Source organism: Cydia amplana, chromosome 17, assembly GCF_948474715.1.
Source record: "Cydia amplana chromosome 17, ilCydAmpl1.1, whole genome shotgun sequence".
In the NCBI taxonomy this organism is placed as follows: domain Eukaryota; kingdom Metazoa; phylum Arthropoda; class Insecta; order Lepidoptera; family Tortricidae; genus Cydia; species Cydia amplana.
Genome location: NC_086085.1, coordinates 8,171,169 through 8,192,807, shown reverse-complemented (window position 1 = coordinate 8,192,807; position 21,639 = coordinate 8,171,169). Strand labels below are relative to the sequence as shown.

At 37.2% G+C, this 21,639-nt stretch overlaps 1 protein-coding gene across 4 annotated transcripts in view; it reads left to right on the top strand.

Moving 5' to 3' along the window:
* Positions 1-21,639, top strand: part of LOC134655682 (uncharacterized) — a 500,300-nt gene that overhangs the window by 437,356 nt on the left and 41,305 nt on the right. For all 4 annotated transcript variants that reach the window (XM_063511129.1, XM_063511128.1, XM_063511127.1 and 1 more), the window contains exons 3-5: positions 17,547-17,746; positions 19,184-19,285; positions 20,386-20,468. In XM_063511129.1, the coding sequence (XP_063367199.1) occupies positions 17,547-17,746; positions 19,184-19,285; positions 20,386-20,468 (385 nt within the window). The remainder of the gene's footprint in view (positions 1-17,546; positions 17,747-19,183; positions 19,286-20,385; positions 20,469-21,639) is intronic.

The window sequence follows — 21,639 nt, the reverse complement described above, 5'->3', positions numbered from 1 at the left end:
TTATCTGAGTTTAGGTACTCATTTCGTGTTTGGAACTGGGAGGGGGGGGTCAGAGTGATATTCTGAGAATTTGATTGGGAAGACTGAGATTCATTATTCACCGAACCTGTGTTCGGGGTTCCTTGTGATAGGGGAGGAGATTGACTATCAGGTGGGGCTACACTAAGCGACTGGGAGGGAGCGGTATTCAAAGGTGGGGTGGGTGTCTTAGGAAAAGACGGTAAATGTTGCTCTGTACGGGGGATCTTAGATGTTTCGTCCTGTTTGTCCGAGCCAGAGCCATTAGCAATAATTTCAGCAATTTCTCTTTTTTTGGAGCTTTTGTTGGATTTGGGGTCTTTGGACGGGGTATTTAAAACAACGTCAGATTTAGTAGGGGTAGTTAGAGAGAAAATTTGACCAAGGGAAACCGCAGCCGGTGAATCCTCAACTTCCATGTGGTAAGCGGGTGATGGTGGGTGTTCAATAAATTCAGGGATCCCTGGATCAAATTGGTCGGACTCCATTTTGCGGAGCCAAGGAGAAGGGGGCACCTGGCTCACATGCGAGTAGATGCCGCCTTCTCCCTTAAACGTAAATACTTACAATACGATCACGAAAACAGTCACTAAACGGCACAAAAGGACAAAAACACAGACAAATACAGGTATTACGCTCAAAAAAACGACTTTTGAGTCGAAAAACAACGAAAACAATTCCGCGCACGTGCACCACTCGAACGCCCGAAGCAGAATCCAAATATAAAGTTGAGCCTCCTTTGTTTTCTGAAGACGGTTAGAAACACGCGTACAGTCAGCAGCAGAAGTTGCTAAGCGGGCGAGGTGTTCAAAATTACCTTGACGCGCTCTTATTCTCTTAACAATAAAGTCGCGTCAAGATCATTTTGAACAACTTGCCCGCTTAGCAACTATTGCTGCTGACTGTACGAAAATAGCGAAATGAGTAAGCATCATAAAATCCACTTGCGCGCCCAGTCATGAAAGTCGATTTACTATAGTCACTCTTAAGGGCCCACTGACTAACAGTCCGTCGGACGATATCGGCCTGTCAGTTAGAACAAAAAGTTGACAGTTCCGAACAACTGACAGGTCGATACCGTCCGGCGAACTGGTAATCAGTGGGCCCCTTTAACGAAGCAAGTACCTACTGTTGAAGAGATCGTTCTTGTACCTGAAGAGGCAGCTAGCTGAGTACTGCTCAAATATTTACTTGGAGGGAAAAGACTTAATTGCGTTACACCGAACCTGTCCTGAAATATAAACACAAATAACCTCTCCATCTCCGAGGGTACATTGTGTAAGCACTTCGCGTTTTATTGTTTTAGTTTTAGTTATTTATTAGTATGTACATACATGCACCTGGACACTCATTAGGAATAAAGATAACTAAATGACATTTATTTAGATATCAGTGTACGTTCGAATTGGCCTGTAAGTAAATCTCGCGTGGGGGGTGTGACTGCGAGCAAAGCTAGCAAAAATTCTAAGATAATTAAACTTCCTAAACGGCCTACTATTTTTGACCTCCAATACTGAAATATTACCATGAATTATGAGGATTATCGATTATCGACCACACACATTTGTTGCTAAGTACCTACAAAATGACAATAGACCTTGATCCATTGTTACCTTGTAATAATAGTATTTTACAGTACATATGGTGCTATGGTGCTATGGTGTAATCAGGATCGTAGAATCACACACGCACACCCACTCACACCCACACACACACACACACACACACACACACACACACACACACAATAATAATAATAATGTATATTTTAGCTTATGTTAGTGTAAGGTCGTTTTTAGATTAGACTATACTAAACTAAATTAAATTCAAATATATATCGAATTGTTAGAACGAAAATGTTGGCTGGGAAGAGCGGGGTCTCCTGTCACAGGTATATTTTACTTACTAGGAGACTCCATTAACTGTATTGTTAAAACGAAACATTTACCTAAATAAATAATTTTTCATTTTTTTCATTTTTTTTTTTCATATGGTGCTACTTTCCCGAACTAGTGCGGGAAAGAGCACTTTCCGTGCGTATGTCGAAAGTTTAAAGTGCCATATGTACTGTAAAACGTTGTACGATACACGTGCGAATAGGTAATTCGCAACTCGTGTCTCTCGCTACGCTCGTGAATCTAGTATAGAATCTTTCGCTTGCACGGGACTCAAAATAAGCACTCGAAGAAATATCAAACTTTGATCTCTTGTTGTACAAATAACTATTCTACGACCAAGCACTTACTCGTATTTGAAATAAAATTGTAAATTTAACAAATATTTTTAATTCAAGAAGTAACAAAAATGGAAGAGCTTCTGGTCCATGAAGGCGCTATTGAAGGGTGACCTTCCCTTGTGTCTCAAGCGCAAACTCATCGACATGTGTATTCTGCCTATCCTAACCTATGGCGCTCAAACTTGGTCATTAACGGAGGCTCTAAAGTCCAAAATCAAGGTATGCCAGCGAGCGATGGAGCGCACAGAACTGATCGAATCAGAAACACGGAACTGCGCTCCAGAACTCGAGTTGTAGATGTAGGTGCCAAGACCGCTAAGCTTAAGTGGGACTGGGCGGGACATGTCTGCCGCATGCACCCTGAAAGGTGGGCCAAAATGGTTACCGCACAGAACATTCTGTGGGTTACCGAGTGGGACCCACGGAACACCATCGATGGTGTAGGCCAGGGTTCAGGCAGACCAAAGAGGAGATGGCGGGACGACTTGGACGCATTTTATCCGGATTGGCGGGGAAATGCAAACGACAGGGTTGAGTGGAGGAAGGAAGGGGAGGCCTTTGCCCAGCAGTGGGACACTAAACCAGGCTAACAAAAAAAAATGGAGGGTATGGGCGGGAAAAGAATGAATGAAAAAAAAACATGTCTATGGTTCACTTATTTGTCAGAGATGAGATTTAAAATCAGGTTGGCAACACTGTATTTCATTCAATATTTTTTAAGTGGTCATTACACGATCTATCGAAAAATCGCCAAAAAGATACTGCGTGTGTGTACAAATGTTTTTTTGGAGAATAGACTAAAGACTTGTCTTGACAACTAAAGGTGTGTGCGCGACCCTTTAAATGACAAATAAAAGTACGGGAGTAGAAAAAAGAATACATTTCACACCTCAATGTAAATACAATTGCAAGTTCAAACTATCACGAACGCTTGACCGATTTATAAACAACTCTCTTTAAAGTACCTTCGTATCGGAGTTCACGTCAAGTTAACTTCGCAGCTCCAATAAAACACCTATGTATTATTGAAAAGTTGCACCGAGAAATGCTTCCATTCATTGGCAACTGCCAACTCTCTAGGGTGCCTCGCGGATTGCAAGTGAAATGGTTTGCAGCCATTCGGTTGAGAAATACATTTCTGCGACCTATTAAAATTGAACAATAAGTTATAAGTTGGTAGCTAAACGTGATTACAGAAATTTAAAATATGTTTTTAAAATTTCAGAGGAAACAAGTTAAAACGATGTTTTATCGAGATTTTTAAAAGACTGTCAACACCGTTCTTTCTATTTTGCATTACTTTGCTATGGAACGGCGACAAAAACAAAGTTACCTAAGCTTGTTTGTCGTTGACGTATTGTTATATTATGTGGTCCAGTGTCCAGTAGGTAAGTTAACCATTGCGCAACACCCAAAGTATCAAGGTCAGGCTCTCACGTTCAAGCATAAGAAAATGGACATGAGACAAGATAGAAATTGTGAAATACAAAAAATATACTTAATGGTATTCAAACTTTACATAACGCGAAATGTAAATAAATTTCACATCAAATTTTTATGTTTTTCGTTCTTCACAACAGAGGAGATAAAAAAAGACGCCATAAGACGTTCAAATTCAGATAGGAATTCCTCATAATAAATATGTAATAAATAAAAAATATACATACTTACTTACTTGTAAATTTATAACAAACGAATAACAAGAAATTACTGTCTGAATACACATCCTAATCTCGTACAAAAAGGCAAGTGAAAATATATTTAGCGATACAAGTTTGAGCAGATCACCAAGAAACATTTTAAGCTCGGGCATAGAGAAATATAGTAAGACAAGAGTGCTCACTCCATACATCAGTTCAGACTATTAATTTCAGTGTCTACATCTAGCATCGAGTAGCGGAACTATCAGTACTGCTACTTGACAATAGATGTAGCACCGACCGGAAAGTCTTATGCTGTTGAGATAAGGGTTTCCGGTCGGTGCTACATCTATTGTCAAGTAGCAGTACTGATAGTTCCGCTACTCGATACTAGATGCTAATAGTCTTTTTGGTACTAAAACTGATGTATGGAGTGAGCACTCTATGTATTTTTTCTCTAAGGCTCGGGATTAAGACCGATGGCCGCAGTTTTAAGATGGCACCCGCAAACCAGCGGCTTTACGACCAAGTTCCCGATGTACATATTGAGTCCCCGTTTGACTTTAAGATTAAATGGGAGCCAGTTTCTAACTAAATAGAAAAATAAAACTTCGAAACTAAAATCTTGAGATTAACTTGGTAACTTTGAAAGAACAATCTCGAACGCTATGAAATTATTTTTTTTGCTTTAGGACAGGTAATATAATGGTTCAAGAAAATTTTATAGGTTTGTCAATATTGACACTTTTGAAAAAAGTTAACCTTTTCTCCCTTTCGTGTATATTTTCAATATTTTTATATAGCAAACTATATAGATGCCTAAGGGCTTAAGCCATAACTGGCTTTAAATTTTTCTGTGGAATTAACATCCACAAGTAACTTTGGTAGACACACCACTACACCGGGGGCGCTCAACTAACCATTGTGTTGTGGATATACAAAGCATATTATCCAGAAAGTTTAGCTGACATCCAAGAAACATTGATAGTATAAACAATATGTATAGTCTACAGTAGACTGTTTTTGATATATTTAAAAGTACTTAAACGTACAATGCCTCAAGGGCCTATTTTAGATTTAAGCTAGTTGAAGTGAAAGCTTCTGTAGTGGCGCTGGGCACTTTTTGAGGTGGGGAAAAAATGATAAACTCGAGACAGCGTAAGGCGATCACGTGACCGTAAGGGGCGTAAGGCGCTCACGTGACCGTAAGCCCCGTAAGGTGGCCACTCGTAATTTAAATGGCATTTAAATCAATAAAGAAAAACTCAATGTTACCTATTTGACATTTATGTTGCGGACTCCTTTTCAAGACTCTTTACCTATGTTCAAATAATTTGACGTTGTCATGGCAGTATGTAAATAAACATGTCAATGAAAAATGTGTTCTTATTTGAGAATGATAATAATAAAAGTTATTTCTAAAAGGTATCATCCCCCATTGGCAATCAAAAATGCATCTTCCAAATACAGACAGAATAGTTTTTTAACGCGCGCCAGTCGTAACCTAAATGAGTTGTCTAAAGAATTTGATATTGATGTATTCAACTGTAGAATCCCTAGCGTGAGACGTAATTTATTGCAGAGATATTTCGAGTCATTTGAGTGAGCGTGTGGTCGCCTTCTTAAATACCTACTTATGTATTATTTACATTTTTACCTTAGTCCTCATTATGTTATGTTATGTTACTTGTTAATTAAATAGTATCTTAGTTACTTCCAAATTATCCTTATTAGATAGAATTTGTATTGGCTTTGTTCACATATGTGGTTGCGATAGTGTGTAACCTTAGTAATAAGTAGTATCTTAGTTTAATATTATGTTACTACCTGTGAGTTCCTTTAATTGGCTTCCTGTATCTACCAAAATTTCTACATTAATGTCATAGCTGTTGGATCTCCAAATAAATAAAAATAAAAAATAAAATAATATATATAATAAATAAATAGAATACCTCCGCTAAACGTATGTATCGTGTTACCGGGCGTCGGTAACATAGTGAGGTGAGTTTTCACTTCTATCAGCACTCCCGGAGTGCAACCGTTGTTGCTTGTTTTTAATTTCTTTTAGTAATACCACTGTATATATCTTGTTTGTAAATAAATGATTATTAAAGTACTTAGGTAATTTATAAATGGATGAGCTAAACCAAATCTTCACATAAACACTTGGCTGTCAAATTAAACAAACACTCAGACTATTCCGTTCACGGCTTTGAATCAGTAATGCCACCTCCCTTACTGCTTTTTATCTGTTTTCCTTTATATCGTTATTCACCGAGAAATGAACGAATTGATTACTTAATCCAATATTGGGGGCTACGTTGGCCGCCTTGATTATTTCAATTCCATTTGGCCAACTACTTACTTCGTCGAAAGCCCGGCCAACGATTATTCCCCGATGTAAATGTAAAGATGTTTATGTTGAGAGATTGGAAGTGTTTTTGAGATATATACCTACGAAAGTATACGTTTGTGTGGTGAATTAGGTACGACGAATTTCAGGATTTTTTCTAGTCGTGGTCGATTACTCCATGCGTCTTTTTATCTTATCTTTAACTACTTATCTTAAATCTATGTAACTCGGTGTTAAATATAATATACGTTTGTGTGGTGAATTAGGTACGACGAATTTCAGGATTTTTTCTAGTCGTGGTCGATTACTCCATGCGTCTTTTTATCTTATCTTTAACTACTTATCTTAAATCTATGTAACTCGGTGTTAAATATTTTTAAATACATACATACATACATATAATCACGCCTATTTCCACGAATATAAATAGGTGCATCAATAAATCTAAAATCTAAGCAACGGTAGAAAACAGGCGGATTTATCGCTCATTAAGCAATATCCTCCTCACAATCTTGGGACTGTGAAGACTGCCCATAATGTATTCAAAATACTTATAACCAACATAATACTTTTCATGGCCCTCCATGGAATTCACCATACATTACCAAACCGTGTTTAACCTTTGACATCCGTAAATCCCAAGCAGGGATGTTGCGAACATCCGCATCCGCATCCGCAACCGCGGAACTTCCGCATTATTTTCAACATCCGCATCTGCATCCGCATCCGCATAAAATCGATGCGGAGCTTATGCGGATGCGGATGTCGAACAAGTCGGTACAGGAACGTCTTAGCGGCGGCGTAAGTGCTAGCTAATTTCGTCATTACCAAATCGTCTAGATCCAGAAAAGTCGGCCAAGTTACTGTTTATTAAATATAACGCACTATATTCTTGCTCAAATACTAAACGTTTCGTTTTTAGGGTTCCAAATGGCAAAAAACGGAACCCTTATAGATTCGTCATGTCTGTCTGTCTGTCTGTCCGTCTGTCTGTCCGTCCGTATGTCACAGCCACTTTTCTCCGAAACTATAAGAACTATACTGTTGAAACTTGGTAAGTAGATGTATTCTGTGAACCGCATTAAGATTTTCACACAAAAATAGAAAAAAAAACAATAAATTTTTGGGGTTCCCCATACTTCGAACTGAAACTCAAAATTTTTTTTTTCATCAAACAAAAATTTTTTTCACGTATGGGACGTGTGGGGTATCTATGGAGGTCTTCAAAAATGATATTGAGGTTTCTAATATCATTTTTTTCTAAACTGAATAGTTTGCGCGAGAGACACTTCCAAAGTGGTAAAATGTGTGTCCCCCCCCCCCGCCTGTAACTTCTAAAATAAGAGAATGATAAAACTAAAAAAAATATATGATGTACATTACCATGTAAACTTTCACCGAAAATTGGTTTGAACGAGATCTAGTAGGTAAGTAGTTTTTTTTTATACGTCATAAATCGCCTAAATACGGAACCCTTCATGGGCGAGTCCGACTCGCACTTGGCCGCTTTTTTTTAATAAAAAAATATTAAAAATGTAATATTTGACGTTTTCTAAGTACCTAATCTTGACATCCGCATCCGCATCCGCATCCGCGGATGTGAGCCTTTAAATATCCGCATCCGCATCCGCATCCGCGGATGTCAAAAAATCGGCATCCGCAACATCCCTGATCCCAAGCAGCAAAGTTATTCTTTACTTAACACTGATTCAATCCGCGCAAGTGTCAAAGGGAAACGCTTCGCTCCGAAACCTATTAAAATGTAATTAGCTAATTTGTTGCGGCTACATGTGTTGGACACACCGACACGATAGAAAAACACACAAACACGGTATTTTAATGCAATTCTACTGTATTCAACATTTGTACGACGTATTTTTATAGCTCAAAGTAATTAATTAGGTTATCTTATCAAATCTCAAATAATAATTTCTGTCAAAGACATGACAGTATTTTTGTGACAATAGTATACTTAAAACAATAGAAATAACTGTATACATCAGCAACGTTTGTTCCGAGCGCAATTCTCAACATTTATACCAGCAGGGCTTTAGCTCTCGAAAGATTGCGTAATCACAAAATTATTGTAAAATAAATCAGTACGATACGTTGTAAATGCTTTAGCCTATTCACGATATTGATAAAATGTATATTAGGTATATTTTGTATATCTTACGTAGGCGTACAGGTACACAATTACATCATTCACTAAGTTTTGTTTTTTAGATAAAACATTTAATTATCAAAAATTTAAAATTATAAAAAAACAGAAATGAGCAACAACAAAAACATGGCGCTAGTGCAGAGTGGAGGTAGACGGGTTAGGTAAGGCTGCACCATCACTAATTGTAAGTAGGTATACAATAATACCGAAGCTTCAGACCTACAAAGACGTACTTAGCTAGCTTTTACATAATGAGCGGTCGCTCTTCATTTGCAACCCGTAAAATTGAGGTTTAACTACTTTAGAGCTAGAAGGATAGGGATCCTGCCTAGAATGTGCAAATAAACGAAATGAAAAAGTAAAACTGTGTTTGAATAACATACATCTATGCTAGGTTTGCACCAACTTAGAAGTGACACTGTGGCGGTGTAGGCGTGAAAACTTGGTACCTACCAACTGTTCTTTTAATTTTTTTTTATAAAGATTCAATATCAATGTCAAAGTTATTCTACTAAATGCGTTTTTTTATAAACTGCACTGCCTGCAAGAGGAGCTTTAGCTAAGTTCCTTTATATAGGTATGTATACAAGTACTTAGGTAGGTAACTATTCAATTTATTTCGAAACGCATCAAATGATGCTGACAAACCAATTTTTATCCAATACCAACCAACAAAATCGTTTTTAATCAACCGATTTACTCTAAATCAGATTATCACACTTCGCCTCATCGTGTTCTCGTTTATTCATTCGTTCGGTTAAATAATTTGGGGTCAATTTGTTGAATAATTTAGCGAGAGAAGAAACAATAAAAAGAACCTTTTAAAGCCCTCAGCTCCGAATGATTATGACGTCGATTGGGACGTAAATTATTGAAAATTTCAGCCAGCTTCAACCTGATAAGATAAAAGATAAAGCTCTTTGAAAAAGGAACGTTCTAGAGTGTTAAAATAATTTAATGTAAGTAAATTGAAATACTCCCACTGTTTTTATCGCTAGCTATTTTGCCTGAGTTAAATAAGAATAATAAGGAAAGATCGTTTCAAGCTCTGTTTTTCCGACAAATGTCATGTATGAAAACGTTCCCAGAATAGCGGCCTTAATTATTACGACATTTATTTAGGTATAGCATCTGAGAGTATTTTTGGCATCTTTTATATAGGTACAAAAAATGTTTTAATTGAAACAAAAAAGTTTATAAAAGTGTAGAAATGTTATTAGGTAAATCACATTTTATTGCCATTTCTAATACTCTTCGATAAGTATATCCATTCTTAATTACTCTTCTCCGAAGTTTCGATTTCATCAGGTTTCGGCATAATCATCATGTTTCGGCTGAAGGTTCGGTTTCGGCCAAAAAAACTGCCAAACTTTCGGCTACACCGAAACTTATTTTCAGTAACATACGACCAAACTTTCGGTTTCCGCAGGCTTCGGCATAAAAATCATGTTTCGTCCAAAAGTTCGGTTTCGGTCAAAACTAGAGCGAAACCGAAACTGTTTTTGTTAGGAATGGCCAATGTATGTAGTTAAGTGGCCAATAACTATAGCAGTCACCTACATAGAAATACATATATATTTATATCTATATTTATATATCTCGTGTACCTATTATGTAAACAGCAAGGTTATTAAATCATATAACATGTTAATTACTTACAAAACTTCATCTGACTATTGCCCGCTTCTTGTGTTAAATATTTTGACTAAATAAAAGAGCACTTTTTACTATGAGTACATTTTCATTCATAATAAAATTCTCCAAATAATAAGTATGTTTATCATTTTCCCAAATCGGAGCGGCTAGTGACTCATAGACTAGGAGTACATTCGACATACACGCCTCAACACGAGTTTAAATGTGAGGCAGTGGCGCATAGAAGCCTGTTATTCCTTTCAGATTGCTTCACACTAACCAGAATAAATGTGATCTCTGACTATTTACACTTGTAACAGGCGTCGTGGTTACACTTATATTGGTTGTAATCGCGACGCGTTCAGTGAACCATGGAAATAACAACCAGAGTCTGGCGTCGGGCCAGCAGCCGTCAGTTTTATACAATCAGCATTTTGTCAGTGCACTTACATAGTAAGCGGGATTCGAATTTTAAAAATCTGACATTGTATTAACACTTGCGACAAATCTCACTTGCACCAATGTATATGTAGGAGTGAGATGCACGAGCAATCATTATAACAGAATGAGACAAAATTGATATCAATTTGTAAGTTCAAATCGGCCTCCAGTATTGCGGTACGACAGCATTCTTTGTTTCTGAGATTAGCACATGATTTACATTAAAGACTTATAAAATAGTGGTAGTAGTACTTTGACGGTAATGTCTATGACGGTTATTCATGGTTTCACCTACTCATTTATTGTATAATAAGTGTTATAAAATTAATATAAAACTAAAATTAACTACAATTAAGATAACTAAACTAAAGCTAACAAATTTAAACAAAATTTTAACAAATACCTATCAAAATTTTGCGCCCATGGTAGGGTGCCCATCACGAAGGCAGATATTGTCCGTTATTACCTACGTTAAAAACGGATGTTAACAACTTATTTTACAGGATTTGTGGTTTACGTCTCTTTATGTAGTGCCACATCCGTTATGCCAGAATCGCACGTACCGAGTAGAGTGGCGAGACAGTAAAACGAAGTATGAAATTGTTACTCGGCCGAGTAAAAATTCCATACTTCGTTTCACTGTCTCGCCACTCTACTCGGTACGTGCGATCCTGGCATTATAGGGCTGTTTACTATAGTAATTTGCTATTTGGTTTAAGTTTTTAGTTCGAGGAGTACATAATATTTAGATAAAATTCCATTCATTTGATTTTTAATCGCATCACAGCTCAGAACTTGGCAGCGAATCAAATTAGGTTTACGCATATCTCAGAGTAAATAAGTATAAGTATTTTCTAATAACAGAGAAAGCTTGTTTGCTCTGGAATTCCATTTGGGTAATCCTTTAGTGTCCCAAAGCTTTGTCACAGGCCGAGGCCTGGCTAATCTCGGCTCAGACGTTTGTTTAACTCAGGCCTTGTTCGGTTGTACTTTTAATAAGTTTGGTCGCTAGAACACACAGCACGACATAATTGGGTGTGATAAACGACCTCAAATGAATTAATACGGTAAAATGGGGTGACTTAAGGAAAAATAGAGTAACTTTCATAGGTTTTAAAAGGGTCAAAGTACGCATTATTCCGTTTATTATCAAATTGTTCACGTTACTAGTTAGATTATTAATGGGTTCAAATTTTCCTACTACCAACAATTTCCAAGCTACCCCGTTTTACATATATAAAGGCGACGCTTACGCAGCATTAAAATAGGAATGAATAAGCATTGATTCGTAAGAAGGTAACTAGATTTGATAAGCTAATTATCAGTAATAAGGCAATATAATATATATCTTCGAAGTTGACGGCCAATAGTTGTCGGGTTCAGTAGAATTGTCTTGATTTAGTCTTAGATGCATGTCTAAAAAAACGCAGTGTGGTTAGCAATTAATCCATAGGTATTAAAAAGGAATTACCTATTTGACAAAAAAATTGTCGATCCGTGTTAGTATTACTAACACGGATCGACAATTTTTTTGGCTTAGTATCTATTGCTGAACATGCCTTTCTCATTTATTTATTAACACGAGCCCCTAATTTGAGGTTCTTACCATTTTACTCGTATTTGTAACAATGATTTGTGAAACATGGTTATCTACGATAAAATAATTTTACTTTCTTCAGGGTGAATGCTTCAATTTAGAAGTTGCACGGTTTTAAAGAGTTTTATTTGTCAGTAAAATGACAATAAACTTAATTTCGTGGAGAGCTGGAGTTTTGACAGCATCTAAAATTGTTTGTTACACAACAAAATTTGCAAAATAATTGTGTATTTCTTTTTGTCATAATCGTTTTCTATTAAATTCTGCTTCTATTATTCTGTAGGGGAAAAATAAAACAATACGTATTAAACGAGAAACATAGGTATTTTTTAAAATTGAAAAACATTAACTCAGGCCTAAAAAAATATAAGTAAGCATAATGTGCAGCCCACAAAAGTTGAAAGGTCCCAGAGTAAGATAAAATTAGGTTATTAAACTCCGCCATGGAGGTCGTTAGTACAGCCTGGTTATCGCAGTCTCATCCGAAAGCTCAGCTGAAGCATTTTAATTCTCTATGAAAATGAAGCGTTTCGTATTTGTGCACGCTCGTTAACATCCGCAAAGCGGGCGCTGTAATGAATAGCCATTACAAAATGCACACAAAAACTGCCGCGATACAATTTCGTGCAATGACCGCGGGATGCAGAATTGCAGAACGTGGCAAAACAAATGTGTAAAGTTTAGGTACTATCAAAATATAAATTATATGTATATTAGTCTATCATCATCATCTCCTAGCCGTTTTCGGCCACAGCGACTGCAGAGAGCGTCGCTGGTGCGCTCTCAGGTGACTGTCAGTCTATAAAGGTATATGTAATAAGACTAATAAGGTATAAAATTGGTTCATGATCATGAAACTTGAATTGGAAACTTCGGTGTCCGTCTATCAAATACGCTTATGGATTGATTTGGTTTGGATTAATGTAACAATTTAACAGAACAGCTCTAAATAACTGATATCTTATATAAGAATAGATTAGGACCACGGTGACTACTTCTCTTGCCATAGGTATATACCTATAGTGATCATAGGCTAGGGATCCGTCTTATACTTTAAATTGCTATCAGCTTGGTCCAATAAGTATGATAATCTTTTCGAAACGGTACACTAGCAGGTCTTGTGTTAGAAATGTTAGGTACTTAGAATGAATAAGTAGCATTAAATTAACTAACTTTTGTAACCCGGGTTAAAAGGTTAATAATGTTTCACCTCTTACTACTACTCGTATTCATTAAGGTTGTATTTAATTAACAAGCGTCCGCTCTCCGGCGACTGGCTTGCTATTTCCTGACCCTTGGCTAAATTCGGAAACAGTAAATATGTGATTACTGTTGGATTTGAGTAGAAATCTACTCAATTCAAGACCAGATTAATTGTACCTATTTAGTACGTTTTTGATGTGTTTTAATTTGTAAAATAAGGTTTTTCATAAATTAAATTACGTCAAAATGTCCTTATTACAATTCGACAAGCATTGCAAGGTAGTTCAGGTTTTCATTTTCAAGTGTTTTTAACAGTATATATGTCGGCGGCCGATCGTAAGATCAGGCATATCGTGAAATTCCTAGGCATATCGTGAAACGCGAAAATCTTTGACCCGTTCCCTGAGTCGACGGAGCCCCGCTACGCGGGGCTCCTATTTCTGGGCAGTTTGCCCTTCGGGCATCTAAAGCAACCTAACGAACCTATCCTACCTATATATTGGTTTAATGTCACTATCGTCAAAACATTACACAGGAACATTACGATCTGCCGCCGACATATAGAAGAAAATGAATATACTTAGAATATAGAAGAAAAAACTGATAACAAACAGGTTGTTCTAGAAACGCTGTTCCAATTTAATTACGGCATTGGAACCTAATAACTCCGAAGTCAGACTGCACAAAGCTGACTCCCGGGTATTCCCACCTTCTATTTTTCATCCGCGATCTTTCATTTTCGGTGCTATAAATGCAAAGAGGAGCCGCAATTTCGCGTCAGACCGCTTTCGGCCATTATCGTGCCGGCGCTTCATTTGGTTTCGAATATAATTCACATTTGAAGCACCCCGGTTGTTTTTGCGGTGCTAATCTTTTTTAGAATAAGGTTGATTATTTTTAGACCGTGCTTTATTCTTAGGTTGAAATTGAAAATCCTTTTGAAGTTTTAGTAATAGAATTCCTGTTGTGATTTTTTTCTCACTTGCCAGCTAACTATATACATATTAAGTCACGAATACTGGCCATTCTTCATCAAAGTAACTGTTTTATCAAGTCCCTCATGCTAGTAATACAGCTACAAATGAGTTTTAGGTACGTAATGTAGCCAAATGCATGCAGAAATACAACAGTATACTATTTCAAAGCAAACTGTTTGTTGTAGTTTAGGTTTCCGGGTTGCTAGATTCTGTATCGTGTACACTAGGTATTATTTACGTACAAACTTGTCTCGACACTAATCAGGCCTTAAAGCCATAACCTCTCTTGCCTCATACAGACTCACTGTTTGGAAAGAACAACAAAATAACTCATATTCATTCTTATAAATTGCTTCTAGGCTAAGGCCAATGTGTATTCTATTATGAACCATCACAACGTTTCTTAAATAATCTGAACGTACCTTTACAAATGTACATATCGCTAAAAACCTTATGTAACCTGCTATGATTGATATAATACGAAAATAATGACTCCTCGCAGCCAGCTGTGGCTAGTAATATTATAAATCACGCTAAGCCCGGCTTACCGGTACATTTCCAGGTGGCGGAATGTTAATCGTCGGCAGCTTATGCTCAACCATTTTTGCACAATATTATCTCAATCCTTACCCTGGACTTGGCTTTACACGGCTAGGTTATTCAATACATCTAAAATTTGCGGTGAAGCCTACATGTGATTTTAGTAACATTTCCCGCTAGAGAGGAAACAATGTCCGGTCATATCAGAATAGGCAGGTAAGTTATTTAGTTGCACTCAGTATTAAATATGTATAATACCAGAGTATATTGCGTAGATAGCAGCTTTGTTTACCAAAAATAATGTACAATTTTTATGAACATACCTTCCTAACATACAATACCTACATACTTATGATGAACTTGGTGGTCGTTAATTGGTCCACAAAGGAAACTCCGTTTTGACAGTAATTTTTGATTAAATTATTTTATTAAATGATAGTACGAACAAAGTCCCAATATATGTATAAGTACACGACCTTTTTGCCCATATTAAGGTGTATACATATTTTTGGCACTTTGTCATCCGATACATAAGATCGGTGTTCAGGGTTCAGGTTGGGTTGCAGAAGATTTTTGATAGTAGATATCGCCTGTGCACTTAACTTAGTTGAATCACGTTTCTTTACAAAATCAAAAATGAATGAGCAAAGGAATATGAAAATCACGACGTAAATATTTCAGTATTACTTATACATTTTCTGTCGTTAAGCATAAACTTCGTAAGCCTCTCGAGTTTACCAGCGTGAACCAAATTGGGTAATTTCGTGTGGGTACCCAGCTACGCAGCAAAGGAAAGCCGGACTTACGCAATATGCACACCAAAGAGGATAATTTGTATAAATTGTTTTGGCTTCTTGCATGAGCGTAACTCATCGCGAGCGACTTGAGGTAACTTTTGTAATTATACCAAACTAGATACTTTAACTCTACGATATGCGAACACGGCACATGCAGCGTACGGAGCGTACCTATGTAATTTGTTACTCTTGCTCTACTTACTCTTTTGAGTAATTTAAGAGCTCTCATTATTCCTATTGCAAAAGTATACATGCGCAGCATTGCAAAATGCTACATGCAGTCGATGTCTCTATTAACAGCTGCTGTCGTTGCCATTGTGCTGTCGCTATTGAAACTTTCAAATCCGTAACTCAATTTATCAAGGTGATTTGCCAGTAACATCGCTCATTTCTCGTAGCATTCAGCATCCTGCTATGCGTCACAGCAATGCTTTCGCAAATGGAGTGGCAAAAGTGAAAACATCAAGACATGCGACCAAACCAAACTGAATAGTAGCATGAAACTTCATTTAGCGCATTCACTGCCAACGTTTTCGTAGCGCTACCTACTTAAATTTCAGAATAACTTAAATAAAGTAAGCGAAAAGTAAAGGAAGAATAGATAATATATAATTTCTTGAAAAGGAGTTTGACTAGCAAGCAAGATGAATTTGGCTTTAATTGCCAAACACAGATCGAAAACAAATTAAATATTGTTCCTTTATTGTGAATCAAAATTGAAATATGTTTGTTATGCTTGCCAGACTTTACTTAATAGGACTTATAACAACTATTTTATAATATAACTGCAGACAATCAGCTTTCAAACCAAGACACTTGCAAATACGTGTACCCACAAATTAATAGTATTAGACTGTTTCGAAAGAGTTTCAAACAAGGGTATGGCAAAAAATAAAACCTTAATATTTTCTAAGCTTTTTAATACCTATTTTACTTTAATAAATATAATTTAAAAAAATCAGTCTTCATTTTTACAACGAAGATTCTTTTACCTCAATTAAAGATTGAGCTTCCTAATAAAAACATAAACGGAAAATGGGAACATTTTTTATTTTATTTTCCACGGATTGAATGAAATGACAGTCGTTCTCTTACAATCACAAGAAAAAACGTAAAAGAGAAACAGTGTCGACAGAGCAACGTAAATGGTAACTCGTTACGTCACATTATTCCACTAACGAAGCTACTTATACAGCTCGCCATACAGCTAGCTGGGAGGGAGGAAAAAACAATAATTTGTGTTTTTGGAAGACGGCCAAATCCCATTTACTTCGAAGTCCGTAATTCTTAGTTGAGAAGTCGCCAGGAGACAGCTGAAGGAATAACTTCATAAATAATTCGACAGCACATTTCTTAGAGCCCGACGCGGACTTATGTTCCGTTACTTGCCTAGTGCTGAAGCTTACCGGAAAGCTTCAATTTGAATAAGGATAGAGCGGAAAACTTTCATGTCACACGTGTACCCTAGTTTGTTGAAGAGATTAACTAAGTATGTCACAACTTTACTGTTACCAATTGTAATCTAGTTAGTATCTGTTTGATAATCATATTATTTATAATGTGATTAATGGCATAATTTTAAGAGGGATCTGTCAAGTGAAAATAGATATTGTGTGTTGAATAAACTAACTATACGCACATCTACGGTTTAGTCAGCGGGCTCAGCACGGTTCCATTTTTATAGACTATCACTATGCCCGTCACTTTCGCACTTACATACTTGTTAGAACGTGACAGGCATGGTGATAAACGATAAAAATGCGACCGTGCTACTAGGGCAGGTCTAAAAAAAATAGTACATATAAAACATCACCCTCTTCCACTTCCACTCTTCCTCTGGTTTTCGAAAAAAAAAGTGGGTTCTCAGAGTTTTCAGTTCTCTTCATAACTTTTTATAGTAGGTGCCTACCTAATACCAATATTAAAAAAGTAATCTTTGTTCCAGATCAACAGCCCAGTCCTCGTAGTGGAGCTTAAGCTGAACCGGCTGGAGGGCACGCAGCTGCGGGCTCTGGGGCTGCTCTCGGTATTCGGGTTCAACATGACGTACGCGGTGCGCGGCGCCGCCGAGCCGCCGGGCCCGCACTCCTGCAGCGCCATCGAGTGCCGACTGCTGGGGCACTGCTACGCGAGCCACGACTACAGGTGAGCTACTGCAACACTATCTCAGCTAAGGCAACTGTCGGTGTTTAGTTTCAACTTGTGAATGATATGCGCGTAATCAAAATGTATGAAATAGAATAAGAAATATTATTTATGAATACTTTCTCTCTCTCTTCTTCCTCGCGTTATCCCGGCATTTTGCCACGGCTCATGGAAGCCTGGGGTCCGCTTGGCAACTAATCCCAAGAATTGACGTAGGCTCTAGTTTTTACGAAAGCGACTGACATCTGACCTTCCAACCCAGAGGGGAAACTAGGCCTTATTGGGATTAGTCCGGTTTCCTCACGATGTTTTCCTTTACCAAAAAGCGACTCGTAAATATCAAATGATATTTCGTAGATAAGTTCCGAAAAACTCATTGATACGAGCTAGGGTTTGAACCTGCGACCTCCGGATTGCAAGTCGCATGCTCTTACCGCTAGGCCACCAGCGCTTATGAATACTTTCTCTGTCTAAATATATTTTAATCTAAATATTGCATGATTAATGATTACTTCCAGAACATTAAATATTAGTTAACGAATAGATGGCGCTATCTAACCTCTCACACCGGTGCGTTAGTGAACGAACTAATGTCGGTTACATGGCAACCTCCGTTTTTAATTTGACGACGTATTAAGTAAACAACCAAGTTCAAGGTATAAATAAATTCCTATATAACCACACAATTGGAAAGCATATTTTGACTGGTTAGTGTTACTTAACCGAGCCGAGAGAAAACTAATTGAGAAGCTAAGTCTGACTCCAGTGTTTTGAAATGAGGAATGCCACTTTAATTCCAAGATATTATATCTCGCCTAACCGCAACATTATTAAGATATTAGGAGCGGTTTAATTCTGCTATCTGGATCATCAAATTGTAATATGAGTAAAATATTTCTTCTTTACGTAAAAGTTCGTGGAAAAGATTAAATAAAAGTTTTATTTTAACATTCTAAATCCAGCAAACTATATTACATTGGTGTATTTATATCTGGGTAAATAAGTTACGATAATTAATAAAAAATATTGAATTCAGTCCTAATGATCTTCACTGCTAATTATTACCTATTAATTAGGTACCTGCCTAAATGGAATTGCAGAGATAGAAATAGGTCAACATTTTCCGCAGTAAAAGTATAAAAACAATAGGAATAAATCGACATTTTAAGAGATACAAATATTTTCAGCGAAATTCCCACTCGAAAACCTATTATCGCGATCAATAGAGCGTGAAAATTTAGTGCGAAGCTGAACAAAACGGCCGCGAATCGATGACACGCACCATGATCCAGTGGCGGGAATATAGTGGCATCATTCACTATTTACAAATTCGTGCACGGTTAAAATGTGCCCTCTCATATCGCGTCGCAGCGGACATTTCAACGCGGGTATTTTACGAAAATTATTGCTCAGCTCGCAATATTTTCCCCTCGGCAGGGTGTTTTTCTGCGCGTGTTTCGAGGGCTACTCCGGTGCGGACTGCGGCGTTGGCCCACTCTGCCCGCGGACCAACATGTGCAAAAACGGCGGGACCTGCAGGTAACTCACCTACACACTTACATCTATTTAATAACTGCTGTCTCGGGTGGTGCCCTGAATTATACATTTCCGTTTTCTCACTGCATTCATTTAAACGAGAAGCGGTCGCTCGTTTCCTTTAATGTTGTGCAATTTCCTCAGTATAACGAATTCCGCGCGGACCGCGGTGCTATTTCGCGGGAACCTCGATATTTGTTGAGAAACTTTCGCTCGTTACAAGTTAAATGCATATTATTCTGAAGTGTTTCCGTCCTATTTAGACTACATTTTATGCTGGATCTCGGGGCGTCAACGCCGGAGAAGTTCATCGCGATGTCTCCGAGCGTTGCTTAAGTTTTGCCAATTGTTCAACTGACAATGAATTAAGTTGGAATGTTATGGTATAGCGAGTCGAGAGCAATCGAACTATACAACTTATCAGGCGGATGTCGTTTGTCGTTTGTTTGTCATGGCACTCATGGCACGACACCTGCGCGAGTGTAAGTAAGAAGGAAACTTTGCAAACTTGATCATATATATTGTACCTGACGTAAACTTGGACCTCAGTTACCCTCAGTCGATGTAGACGCAACATATTCCTTACCATCTGTTGCTATTCCCGACATAAGAATGGAATTAGGAAACGCAACAGTACCTACTAATAATTATCACATAGAAAACAGTTTAATTATAAGTTTATAAAAACTTGACGTGCATGTACCGTTGACGAATTAAACAATGTAATGATTTTGAATATTAAGTGGAACGTTACGATGTTACCCGCGCATCATAAGGACTGAAGCTCAACACATTATACCTACGCGGTCACCTTTAAAGTAGTTCTTTGTTGTTACATAAATAATACCTTTCTGTATAAACTCGCAATTATTTATTAAGTGCACACGCATTAATTTCGATATTTTATGCAAATAATTGTGCACATATTGTTTGGGGCTTGAAAAATTATTGAATTATCTGGGCCTGATTGGTTTTTAATTCAGTTTACTATTTTGTTGTTCGATGTATGCTGTCTTTTATTCTGTATTTGTACATGCTGTATTTTTATTCTTCTTTCTTCCATCTATGTTTCTTCAAGATACATAATGAATGTATGTCCGCAGTCAGATGGGCCCCGCGGCAGTGAGCTGCGCGTGCACGCCGGGTTTCACCGGTGATTTTTGCGAATCGCAAAATTCCGCACCAGGTATATAATCATAATAATTTATTAGTCGCATGTATGTACATATAATTATCTCGGCAGAATTTGTGGTTGGTCTAACCCGCCTTTTCTGAAGGGTTGTCACAAGTAACCGCGTCTACACTTATCACTAGAGTCACTAAGGCTTTTCGATAAACATGAATTTAATTTTACGCATTAAGGTTACGTTCGGGTGTCAACTGCAGGTGCATTATTGTTGCGGTATGAGTCTTTCAATTTCCTTAAGTGACCGAATGAATGGCATAATTTGAGCAATAGGCGGCGGCGAACGTCATTCATTTTATCAAGGAAATTGATATATAATTATAGGTACAGTTGCAGTTTAAAACCATTCAAATAGCGACGTTGTTCGATTTGTGAAAGGTTTTTTTTCGAGAAGCACGTAATTACTTTCCTACAAAAGTAGAGAGGCAATTTACTGTACCTACTTTAAAGAACCATCTATTGGGTAGTATAGGTACCCTACATGTATTGCGTTAATAATCATTAAATCAATCAGCCAGTGAGATCAATGTATAAGATGTGTGTAAGATTTAAAACTTAGATACGCGATTAAGTCCCGTTGTACAATTTAATAATGTGTAAAAATCGTGAAAGTTTAAATCAGCGTAATGTATGGAGTTTACGTTTATTATTTTAATTAATAAAGCTTGACTTGTTACTGGATCAGGTGGAAACATTATGTGGATCAATTTTCAAATAGGCATTTTTTGCTGTCCTACGGCTAAAACTCGAAGTCCATAGGACTTAAAGACTAGATATGTATATATTTTCATTCAGTGTATTATAAACTTTAAAAATAATGTACAACTGTACCTTAAATATAATTTGTTTCTGACAAAATCGCAATTGAAGGTCCAAAAACGGCGAAATTTGCCGTTTTTCGCGTGTCCCAGTGGCGGCATAGCCCAATAAAAAAAATCATAACTTTGGATGTAGGCAACGTATTATTAATAGCTTTATATTTTTATAAAGAGCATTTTCTAGAGAATTTATTTAATCATTTCGATAATTTAATGCTTTATTTAATAAAACAAGGGAAGCCTTTTTATCGTTGTCCCGCGCGGCACTTGTTTTGTTATGACTTAAAGATACCCCCCAAAATCTTCTTTGTCTATTGAATAACGATTAGATCATGGTCTAATAAAACATGGTC